This window comes from Dama dama, chromosome 4, assembly GCF_033118175.1.
Source record: "Dama dama isolate Ldn47 chromosome 4, ASM3311817v1, whole genome shotgun sequence".
Lineage (NCBI taxonomy): Eukaryota > Metazoa > Chordata > Mammalia > Artiodactyla > Cervidae > Dama > Dama dama.
The window spans coordinates 58,770,297-58,782,828 of NC_083684.1; the positions used below are offsets into that span (position 1 = coordinate 58,770,297).

At 49.8% G+C, this 12,532-nt stretch overlaps 1 protein-coding gene across 2 annotated transcripts in view; it reads right to left on the reverse strand.

Moving 5' to 3' along the window:
- OPA3 (outer mitochondrial membrane lipid metabolism regulator OPA3) overlaps positions 1-12,532 on the reverse strand; it is a 66,347-nt gene that overhangs the window by 26,471 nt on the left and 27,344 nt on the right. The window contains exon 2 of one of the 2 annotated variants that reach the window (XM_061139612.1): positions 2,448-7,450. The exons of the other annotated variant lie outside the window; for it this stretch is intronic. Coding sequence (XP_060995595.1) covers positions 7,032-7,450 — 419 coding nt within the window. The 3' untranslated portion in view covers positions 2,448-7,031. Of the gene's footprint in view, positions 1-2,447; positions 7,451-12,532 lie in introns of those variants that run through there. 2 annotated transcript variants of the gene reach the window in all.

Below are 12,532 nucleotides of genomic sequence, written 5' to 3' on the forward strand. Positions count from 1 at the left end.
GTGGGGCTGCAAAGAGTCAGACACGCCTGAGTGACTAAGCACACAGCCCAGAATAAATATCTTTAATGTATTTGGTTCTTTCAGCTCTGGGCATCTTCCTGAGGAAACGCTCATGGTGGCCACAGAGGCATGGGCAGATCTCTGACTGTCACAAGAGGGAAGAGGGGGACAGCACCCGTGCCCACAAAGGGAGATCTTTAGTAGACGTGTTGCAGCCAGACCACTCCCAAAAGGGTTCTTGCCAATGTGTTCCCCTCGCCCTCACCAGAAACAAGACTCCTTTTAGGGAGGGAACTTTTGTCTCTCTGAAGTGGCTGAACTTTAGGAAGAGACTGTGCAATTTCCAAATATAAATATCGAGGTACAGGGATGTGACCCCTGAGTGAGACAGAGCCCACTGTACTCATGCACCCCCCAAACCAGGTCCATATGAGCCCTGACTTGGTGGAGGTGCCTCTGGGGAGCCTGGCCTGAGCACTGTTGTTCCAGGGGTGAGGACAGCCCTAAGACCAGAGTCCCAAGTCCAAGCCCGCCACCTCCAGTTGCCTCCTTTCTCCAGGGTGTCCCATATGGACCCTAGGAGTGTCCCCTGATGGAGGTACGCTGGAGATAAACAATGTCAGTTACATAGTGTGAGGACAGCGTCCAGGACCAGCCCCCGCCGGCTACAATTCAGAATAACCGAAGCCTGCCAGAGGGCACCCAGATCTGAGACAACCAAGGGGTGGGGAAGGGGAAGGTTATCCACATCTCCTCACACTGGTTCTCCTGCAGCCTCAGCCCCTGGGCACCAACGTGGCCCTTCTCGGTACACAGAGCAAAAACCTTGAAGCCATCAGTGACTCCCCATCTCCCATCCCTGAGCAAATTCTGTCTGCTCTACCTTTGAAATATTAACCTGCCCAGAATCCCACTTCTCCCTACCCCTACTTCCTCTGCCTGGTCCGGTCACCATCACCTCTGTCTGGACAATCACAGTCGCCTCTTCACTGGGCTGGCAGCTTCCAGTTTTGCCCCGCGCTCATAGTGTGTACAGGGCTCCCGTTAAAACTAAGCCAGCTTGCATTGCTCCTCCACTCAGAGCCCTCCCCTGGCTCCTGCTCACCCCATAGTAAAAGCCAAAGTCTTCACTGAGGCCCAAGGCAGCCTGCTTTATGGAGGTTAGTATAATCCATACCTATGTGTATGCTTTTCTTTAAAAAAAAAAAAAAGTGAATAGAAAGTAACAAGAGTTCATCACAAACAAGTAAGGGCAATTATTGTTTAGCGAAATTTTGTTCTGACAAGGTATGTATGATATTAACATTGTCATTCCATCGCCCAGTCGTGTGCAACTCTTTGCGGCCCCATGGACTTCAGCACGCAGGCCTCCCTGCCCATCACCATCTCCGGTGAAGTCTGCTCAAGCTTCACGTCCACTGCTTCAGAGATGCCATCCAGCCATCTCTTCCTCTGACGCCCTCTTCTCTTTCTGCCCTCAATCTCTCCCAGCATCAGGGACTTTTCCAATAAGTCAGCTCTTCTCATCAGATGACCAAAATACTGGAGTTTCAGCTTAAGCATCTGTCCTTTCAATGAATGTTCAGGGTTGATTTCCCTTAAGATTGCCTGGTTTGATCTCCTTGCTGTCCAAGGGACTCTCCAGCACCACAGTTCAAAGGCATTAATTCTTCAGCGCTCTACCTTATATAACACATGATATTAACATACATGTGTTTTATGATATGATGGATTTTATGTTTATGATACATATTTATCTGTAGTTTTTCTAAATGCAACACAATAAAACAGGACATATCAGACTACACGGCACATATTAAGGGTAAATTACTGAAATGTTCATTGCAATGATAAATTCTACACACAAACACACACAACATATATAGTGCTATGTGACATATTACATAAAATGTTTTTATATTCCATTATATGCTATGTCACATAATGCAGGAATTACACAATGTTTATCCAACATAGAGGGTGAGTTGTGAATTATTATACATATATATGGTGGATTATGTAAAATATAGGTCCTATTTCACCTTGCTGCTGTAGATTGAGATGGAGACTCTGCAATCTGAGAACGGCAGGGTTATTGCGGCGTCTCCAGGGAGTAGCTCCCGTGGGTGGGGACTGGAAGAGTGATGGAAGCAGGACCAGGCAGGGGGGCGTAAGAGCTGACCGGATGGGGATGTTGGAGCTGGTTGGCCCCTCCAGAGTTGTGCCAGCTGAGGCAAGGGGGCCAGACTTTGTCCTCTTGAGCCCTTTGCCCATCCTTCTTCCTTTGCTTACTCTGTTCCAGGGGTCAGTGAACTCTTTTTTATGTAAAGGGCCAAATAGTAAATATTTGCATCTTTGAAGGCAAAATGGTATTTTTCACAAATGACTCAACTCTGCCATCGCCGTGCAAAAGCAGCCATAAAAAGACATAAACAAATGAGTGTGGCTGGATTCCAATAAATCTTTATTCCCAAAGACAGGCAGCGCCAGGCTGACCCCAGCTCTGTTCTTGTAGCAGAGCCTCTTGCAGGTCCAGGAAGAGGCAGACCCCACACCGTTGCAGGGCCTATTAACCCTTTCTCACTCTGGCGGCTGCCAACAGGGATCCTCGCATCTCCTCCCTGACCAGCCAATTTACATCCCCATCTCCATTACTCCTGAAACTTTCTTCTCAGCCCTCATCACCCAGACAGGGATTAGTTCTTCTTCTTTCTTCCTTCCTGTTTTTGGCTGCGCTGGGTCTTCGTTGCAGTATACAGCTCTCTAGCTGTGGCACATGGGCTCAGCAGTCGTGGCTCGCGGGCTTAATTGCCCCAAGACATGTGGGATCTCAGTCCCCACCCCACCCCCAGGGATCGAACCCACATCCCCTGCATTGGAAGATTCTTTACCACTGAGCCACCAGGGAAGACCCTAGTTTTTTTCCTTTACTGTCCATGTCCCCGCACTAGCTGATGGCTCCGTGGTAGCGGCAACCTTGTCTAGTCCCTGGCTGACTCCCAGCTACTAGATAGAATGCAGCCAGGAGCGCAGTAAACATCTGTCCAGTAAGCGGGTAGATGGTGCCCTCTCTACCCTCCTCTGGACATGCTTCTCCTCTCCTTCTGCCTATGGGGCTGGGGGACCCCAGCCTGGCCCACAGCATCACAGTGGCCAGCCCAGTGATGGGCCAGGGGGTCAGGTGGGGGCTTTAGGAAGTCCATTTTCTCCTGGGGTGACTCTCCCCAGGCAAGGGCCTGTGCAACGGGGAAACTAACATGGGGGTCAACAGGGCCTGCCAGGAGATGGGAGAGGCAGAGTCCTCAGGACACCGGATGAGGCTTTTGTGAGCCACTGTTGAAGAATTTGCTTCTTATGGCTTACAGCCCTCCTCAGGAGGGGAGGAGTGCCTCCTTCCCAAATAAACCACAGGGCAGATAACACTGGAAGAGAAACACTGGACTGTAAGCCCCTGGGCGGTAGGGTTGGGGCTGTCTCCTTCATGGCTGGGACACCAGCTCTGCACAGAACATGGTAAGGAACATGGTGGGCGCCTTGGTGACAGTTTTTTGTTTGTTGGTCAGGCACGGCAACACCCAGGGATCAAGCTCCTGCACAATGCAGTGGAAGCGCAGAGTCCGAACCACTGGACCACCAGGCAATTCCCTCGGTGACAGTTCTTTGAATGAAAGAATAAACGAAGGACAGCTTTTCTAAAGTTAACAGGGATTTTTAAATGTGGGGGAAAAATACATCAACTTGAAGACACCCAATTTGAATTACAAATTTATTCTAACCCCTTTTCCCAAGTCACAAATAGATACAAAATTTTAGCTAGCAGGAAACCAGAGCGATGAGCCATCCTCTGGTCTTGTGCGTTTTGGGGGCGATTCTTTCCCCTCACATGCGCTGACCCCACCCACACGCAGTGGGTGAAGCGGCTACACCCCACAAAGTCTCGCCACACATGAGTATGCATCAGGGCTGCGTTCAGAGTCCGAGATCTGAGGTGGCGCAGGGGTAGGCGCTCCAACCCAGACTGCCCGTCTTCTCTTCCCACCTCTGCTTCTTCCCCTCCTGTGTGACCCTGGGTAGGTGACGTTCCCTCTCTGTGCCTCAGCTTCCTCATCAAGGAAACAAAAGAAAATAATGTTATGCCGATTATGTGAAGCACTTAGAACAGTGCCCCGCGCCTAACTGGAACTCAGTAATTAACTCCACCAGAGGCTTCCCTTGTAGCTCAGTTGGTAAAGAATCTGCCTGCAGTGCAGGAGACCGGGGTTCTATTCTTGGGTCAGGAAGATCTCCTGGAGAAGGAAATGGCAACCCACTCCAGTATTCTTGCCTGGAGAATCCCATGGACAGAGGAGCCTGGCGGGCTACAGTCCACGGGGTGCAAGAGTCGGACACGACTTAGCAACTAAACCACCACCGCCACCACTCTGATAATGACCGCATCTAACTGACAAGAGAGGTCACTGACACTGATGTCACTGACACTGACGTGATGCGGGGAGGGCAGCTACAGTCCCTGGCCTCCAGAAACCCCGCTCCAGAGATGTGTCAGCGCCAGGGTGGCCCCACCCCTCCCCACCAGAGGTAACCATGGAAACAGGTACTGAGCCGGCTCACCTGGCTCCATCAACCACTCCATCATGCCGTGCCAGCTCTGTCTCTTGCCTTCTTCATCATTTAACCCACTCAAGTCACTTCCCATTTTAAAAGGATCCCTGCCTGGGCCCACCTCCTCAGCTCCCTCTACATCAGTGGAGGCTCTTCTAGAAGGAATTAAGATGCTGTCTCAGAACCCCAGCTTCTTGGTTTTCTATCTGGGTAGGTCTTGTGTCCAGATGGTTTTCACTCCCCTGGGGAAATGAGGTGAGGGAGGGAGGGAGAGAAAGCTGGCCCCTCCCACTCCACCTACAGCTGCTAGGAAACAGGTGGAATGGGTCTCACCTCATTCGTCAAATGCGAAGATACTGGGTGTAATGGGGGGCTGTTCTGATAGAGAATTGCACCCCCTCCTTTCGCTATTGTGTAGAGATCTCTGCCCCCTCCCGGAGTGGCCCACCTCCCTCTCATCTTTCTTGCTTCTCTTCTAATTTTAATAAGCCTTGTACCTGTTCTGGAGATCAGCGCATGATTCTCAAACATCCGTCAGCTGACTCCAGGGCTCCTTTAAGTAAGCAACATCTACAGACTGAAAGGGGCTTCCCAGGTGGCTCGGTAGTAAAGAATCTGCCTGCCAATGCAGGAGACACAGGTTTGATCCCTGGGTCAGGAAGATCCCCTGGAGAAGGAAATGGCAACCCACTCCAGTGTTCTTGCCTGGAAAAGCCCATGGACAGAGCAGCCTGGTGGGCTATGGTCCATGGGGTTGCAAGAGTCGGACACGACTTAGCAACTAAACAACAGCAACAGCCTGAAAGACTGAATGCTGCCTGGTGGGGCCCAGACCCCTCCCGCTTCAGAGGTGAGTCCTGGAAGAGAAGCCACGTTGTGAAGGATGGTTCCCGGACTGCTCCTCTCACCCCCGTGCTTCCCCAAATGTCCCACGGGGTGGCAGGAGTCCCAACGTATGCCTGGGCTGTCTCACCCAGGAAGTTATGGGACCTTATTTGCAAAGAGTCTTTGATGTAATTAAGTCAAGGATCTTGATGTGAAATCATCCTTGATTTAGGGTGAGCCCTAAATCCAATGCCAGGAGTCTTCACAAAGAGACAGGGAGGAAGAGAAGGCCATGGGAAGATGGAGGCAGAGGCTGGAGACATGTGGCCACAAACCCAGGGGTGACTGAGGCCACAGAAGCTGAAGAGGCAAGAAGCATCCTCCCCTAGAGCCTGTGGAGGGAGGGAGCCTGTGGAGTCCCCAACCAGGGACTGAACCTGCGCCCCCTGCACTACAAGCGCAAAGCCTTAATCCCTGGACCACTAGGGAAGTCCCTAAACTCCTGTTGCTTTAAGCCACCGAGTTCGTGGTAATTTGTTATGGCAGTCCTGGAAACTAATAACAAAGGTAACTGGTAGCCAAGCCCAGTGGGATGGAGGTGGAACCTGGGGATTGGAGGCAGGAGGGTAACGCTGCGTGAAGAGGGGCTGTTGGACGAGAGCCCCATGAGAGGAGAGCAAGAGCACACAGATCTACAGATCTGATGGAACACGGGGATGCGGTCATCTAATCCATGGCGGGCAGTCCCCTGAGCGACGCCACTGCAGAAGACGGTGGGAAGGCAGGAAAGGACACGTCAGGAAAGGCCCGGGACTCTGAGGACAGGTAAGCAGAGGGCTCAGGCTGCAAGACAGTCCAGACCAGCCATTGGCAGGACCGAATCTTCCACCAGCAGTGGGAGTGGCAGAGCACTGCTAGAAGGCCCTGCACAGCCATTCCAGCGGGTTGTGCCCTAGACTGAAAGAAGGGAAGGGGGTGGCAGTTGGTTCTGTTGGAAAATTCCATTTGAGTGTCTCAGGGGAAGAGACCATGGATCAGGTTAAGGGGAAAGATATAATATTTGGCGGATCAACTGTAAGCCAAGATCCCCCGTTTTTTCCCCTCAAAGAGAGGAGTGATGCCCAGAGAGCCCACCCTGGAAGGTGAGGGAGGCAGAAGCACATTGAAAGGCACATTTCCTCACAATGGTCGGCGCCACCTGACAAAGGGAAGGAGGTATTCTGGTGTCAAGGATGAGCGTCCCAGGGAAACTTAACACTGATCATCGTAAATGGGGGCTGACAGGTTGATCTGGCTCAAGTCCAGTTCCAGGTCTTCTGCCAGAGGAGTGAGCCTGCTGTCCTGCTGGCTGGGCCCTGGGTCTGCGCAGTTTTGAGTGGGTGGGAGAGCTGAGCACTGCGGACTGCACCACCTGAGTCAGAGGCTGGAGGGGCCGCTGGTCACAGTAGGAAGTATCACGGGTCAGCAGGAGGGTGACCTAAGCCAAGTTCCATCCATCCACATCCTGGTGGTTTCCCCTGGGCCAGCACAGGCAGGGGTAATTCAGGGAGAAGGTCACATCAGGGCACACAAGGCCACGTCCAAGTTCAGGCTTCAGCAAGCTCCTACTTCTTGGGTGAGGACACTGCCTGGGACGTGGATGCGGCCACAGGTGTGGACGGCAGGTCCCTGGCGTGCAGCTGGGCGCGCACGTCTCGCATCTGCGCCTGCAGCTCCTCCAGGGCGCCCTTTGGCGGCGCCGCCTGCACCTGCGCCTGCAGGGCCTCGAGCGCCAGCGCCAGGTGGCCCACCTCGTCCCGCATGGCGTCCCAGGCGGCGCGCTGCTCCTCCTCCTTGCGCCGCTGCTGCGTCTGGTGGCGCCAGTATTCCAGCACCAGGCAGCTGCCGCCCACGATGAAAATGGTGGCCTCGCCCAGCAGCTCGGCGCCCAGCTCGGCGGCCGCCTCCTCGTTCAGCGGCTTGATGACCGTGCCCCGGAAGCCCATGATGCGCATCTTGGTCCGCATCTCCACCCAGTGGTACACTGCGAGGGAAGAGAGGGGTCAGGTCGTGCGCTCGGGGCCCCCTGCCACGCCCACCCACCACGTCTCGGTTTCTAGGTCAGAGAATTGGGGACACAGCCGCCAGAATCACCAGGGAGGTGCTTTAAAGAAGACCCTGCCCCTGGCCTGGTCTGAGGAACGCCAGTCACCCCTCTTGGAGTGACCCTGAGGGCATCCTTTAAATCTACCCCCCCCCCAAAAAAAATAATAATAAATCTCCCAGAAGATTCTGGCAAGGGGCCAGGAATGAGAAACTGTGCCCCAGAGGGGAGGTTCTAAGACTGGGGACCAAGATCCTAGAAGGTTACTAGGAGCTCCCAGGGTGCAAAGTCCCAGGAGGTGTAAAGAAAGGGTCAACTGCTGAAAGCTTAGCTCCTGCTTGTCTCTCAAGCCACCTCCCTGGGTACCATCATCCCACCCACTTGAGAAAGGCAGAAACCTTTCTTTCCAGATCTTCCCCAAATGCAGTGGCGGGGGGGGGGGGGGGGGGGGGGGGGCGGGCGGGCGGGCGGGGCCCGGGGGGCGGCTCCTGGATCCAAAGAAGGGGCAGCTGAAATGTGGGAATGGATGCTAAGCGACTGTGAGCACAGGGTGCCCAATCCTCTGCAAGTCTGGCTTCCAGCCTAGATCTTCATCGACCCTGAAGATGGAGCTCCTCACGTTGAGGTTCTGGGCACATATCCTAGAAGAAGCTCAGAGCTGACTGATGCTGCTAGAACAAAAAACTTCCTTGCCTAGCTGTTTCTTTGTGAAGGAAGATTCTCAGCATTTGAGTCTTAGAAACCAAGGCAGAATGGATGCTGAACCCTGACTCACTCATGTGACAGTTAACATTCACCCAAGGATACTTGGGATTATTGGTGGTGATGCCCTGTTTTCTGGCTCATCCGGAGATTCATTTTCCTACCTCTCCTTTTACTTTTAATGTTTAATAATTATCCAGAAAATGTAGAACACATAAAATATTTTAATTAATTGTGGACTAATAATTTTATTTTTTGGACCAATAATTTTAAAGGCAATTCAAACCAGAAGAAAACATTTTAACATTTAGAACCTTACACAGGAAATTAAACAGATTCAAATTTGAATTTCTGTACATATTTTGGTTGCTGATACATCATTCATTAGACAGAATTCTTCAGGGAAGGAAACTGTAAGTATAATTTCAAGGACAAAAAGGGACAACACAAAATTTGACTGTAAAAGAACTTGCTCTTCTTTTTTTTTTCTTATAAACCGGGCAACGGCAGGCACCAAATCACAAAAGTATGTGGATTTCGGTAATACTTCAAAGAAAGGATGCTCCAGGTGTTTGAAAATGTTGTATTCTAACACAACAGAAATGATATCTTTTGTATTTCCTATTGGTCCCCCAGTCACACCGTAAGAGATGAGCACCTCATCTTTCCCTGGCCCCTCTGCTCCCCATTCCTACAAGTAATTTGTAATATATATTTTATTCTTATATTTATACTCTTCTCACCATCTCCCTTGGCTCCCAACATGGCCGAGGAGGAAGCCAGCAGCCCCTCCGGGCCACAGTACAGTCCCTTGCCCTCTGTGCATCAGACAAGTCAGAAAAATGAAAATAAATGGCACATACAAGGCAACAATCATGGAGACACTGTTCGGTGTGACGTGACTACACTAGAAAGGAGTCCCTGTGATGGGCTGTGTCAAGGTAGGGCCGGCTGGCAGAGGGGTCTGGATGCCTTGATGTGTCCTCAGGATCAAGGTCAGCCAGCTTCTCTCCTCTTACTCCATGGAGCACATGGCAGTTTGCTCTCAGGTGGACAATGATTTTCTAGGATGACTTGACTTTCTCTTGAATGACAGTTCTCAAACTGCGTATCTCATAAGTGGGTCATGAGATCAGTGTGTTTGCACAAACTATCATTAAAAGTATAAGCAAGAATGTAATTTTTAGGCAACTGGTGACTGACCCTGGTCAGGTATGATGATAACCACTTGCATGACCTGTATTGCAACAGGAGGTCCTGATAAAGAATGAGGTACTGCTGCTAAGTACTAACCTGGAGAATTCAGAAGGGACCAGAGGAGGGAGGATATGCCCGCCCACAGCATGTCTTGTAAAATTAACCCAGAATTCAGGAGGAGCCCAAGGAGGAGGGTGAGAGCTAAGTCATTTCATTCATGTCTGACCCTTTGTGGCCCCATGGACTGTAGCCCGCCAGACTCCTCTGTCTATGGGATTCTCCAGGCACGAATACTACAGGGAGTTGCCGTGCCCTCCTCCAGGGACTGAATCCAAGTTGCTTATGCCTCCTGCATTGGCAGGCGGGTTCTTTACCACGAACGCCACCTGGGAAGCCAATGGAGGAGGGAGGAGATGATATATCCTGCCAACCTCCCAGAAACCCTCACGCTGGAATCCATCTTGGCTAAGTGATGCACGAACCACCGGGAAGGACCCTGAGTCAGAATGATTGGTCAGAGGCAGCCTGGAAACTAATCCCATCCCCATAAAACCTGAGACTGTAAGCCACGTGGCAGAGCAGCCCTCCTGGGTTCCCTCACCCTTCTGCTCTCCACCCAGGTGCCCCTTCCAATGAAGTCTTTCGCTTTGTCAGCATGTGTGTCTCCTCAGACAACGCATTTCCAGGTGTTAGAAAAGAGCACCCTCTCGGGCCCTGGAAGGGGTACCCCTTCCTGCAGGCATCACCCTAGTTGGTCAGAGAAAGACAGATACCCTATGATCTCACTTACATGTGGAACTAAAACAACAACAAAAGACCAAGCTCATAGATATAACAACAACAAAAAAGAATATAAAACATCCAAGCCAATCTTATGTACTCAGGGCAAGGGCTGTTTCACAAAACTTTTATTCCTGTTTTGCGTGGGACTATGTGACTGTGTGTGCAACTGGAACATGGGCAAAAGGCTGAAAGCCACTGTCCTAGACTTTGGTTGGAATCCCCAAATCTACAGATCATGTTTAGGACAGTGACATCTTCCCAGCACTGAGTCTTTCAATCCATGAGTGTGTCTCTCTCTCCACTTAGCCTCCCATTCTTTCTGCCAGCCTTGCACTTCTCTAATTTTATTTATTCCTAGGTACTAACAGTTTTGCCATTATTATTCATGGTATTTTAAACTCCATTTTCCATTTGGCTGGGGCTGGTACACAGTGATGATACAGTTGAGTTATATAAATAACTTTCTCTGCAGTGACCCCCCCCCAATCCATTCTTTTTTTCCCTTTTTAGTGAAATATAACTTACACAAAGTACACAAGTGTTAACTGCAGAGCTAGATAATTTTAAAAAACCTTTATTTTGTATTGAGGTGTAGCTGATTAACAAGCAATGCTGTGACAACTTCAGGTGAACAGTGAAGGGACTCAGCCATACATACACATGTGCCCATTCTCCCCCAAGAGCTGGATAATTCTGTAATATGTAAGCATCACCTAGATCAAAATCTAGGACATTCCCCCACTCCAAATGGCCCTCTTCCAGTCAGTACTCCTAAAATCACTATTCTGACCTCTTATGATAGATGATATGTTCCCTTAAATCCTATTCTGTCTTCCTTGTGATAGATCACTCTATCACTCTTTCTGTTCTGACTTCTTTTGTTCAACAATATGTGAGATTCATGGTGTTGCCATGCATTCAGTTCATCCACTGTGTTGACTGAACAGTTCATTCACCCACACCCCGCGGATGGACACTCAGGGAGCCTACAGTAGGAAGGTTTCCCAGGAATGAAACTGCTGAATCACAGGGCATTGCACAACCCAGACAATCCCAACACACGTCTCTTTTTTTTCAACACACATCTTAATGAAGTATTTTGTTGTTAGGGACAAGCTGACCCTAAAATTTACAGGAAATGCAGAGGTCCTAAGAATAGAAAATTTTAAAGAAGATCAAAGTTTGAAGATTTACACAATCAGATTTCAAGACTAACTACAAAGCTAAAGTAATTAAGACAAGACAGTACTGGTACAAGGACAGACAAATAGAGGACTGGGAAAGAACAGACTGTCCAAAACTAGGCCCCCACATATTTGACTGCTTTTCAAATGCTAGACCAGCCTTGTAGTCTTGGAATAAATACCACTAGGTTATAATGTATTATCTTTCTTATACAGTGCTGGATTCTACTTGCTAACATTTTTGTTCAGGATATCTGAATCCATGTTTAGAAGGATCTTGGCCCAAAAGTTTTCTTTCTTATAATGACCTTGTTAGGTTGTGGCATCAGTATCTCATTCGACTCATAAAATGAATAAGGAAGTGTTCCACTTTCTCTATTATTTAGAAGAGTTTGGGTAATGACCTCGTTTCTTTCTTAAATGTTTGGAAGAATTTTATCACTGAAGCCATCTGGGCCTGCGATTTTCTTTAAGGGGAAGGTTTTAAATTATAGATTCAATGTCCCTAACAGATAAAGGGCTATTCAGAGTTTCTACTTTTTCTTGAGTCAATACTGTTAATTGTGTTTTTCAAGGAAACTGTCCATTTCCTCTACATTGCCAAATTTTGGGGCTACAGTTGATCATGATATACTCTTGTCATCCTAGAGTTAGGATCTGAATTCATCTTTCATCCCTTTTAATGGAAATTTGTCTTTCCCCTTGAGTAGTATTAACCTTTTCAAAGAACCATCTTTTGACTTTGTTGATTTTTCTCTATGAAATGCCTGCTAACTCCTAGTTGTTCTTCAAGATGTGTCTCAGGTGTTTCCTTCTTCAGGACTAAGACCCCTCGGGGCATCCTCAGCTCCTTGGGCTCCTACATCCCAGCCCTGATCAATCCTGGGTGTCACTGGTGACAGATCTGTCTCCCCCACTGGGTCACTCTGCAAGGGCTGGGCGCAGGCCCATTCTGCTCGCCCTTCCATCTCACACCTGAGTTCACCTCTGCCTGGGATACCATCCCCCCACTCCTCCTCTCCCACTGTGCCCAATTCGTTTTTAGGTCTCAGCTGGAGTGTCTCTTCTTCCTAGAGGAAGACACCTCTCTGATAGCTAGGCTGCGTCAAATACTACTCTCGGCTCCCGAAGCTCCCCAGGCTTCCTTATCATGACA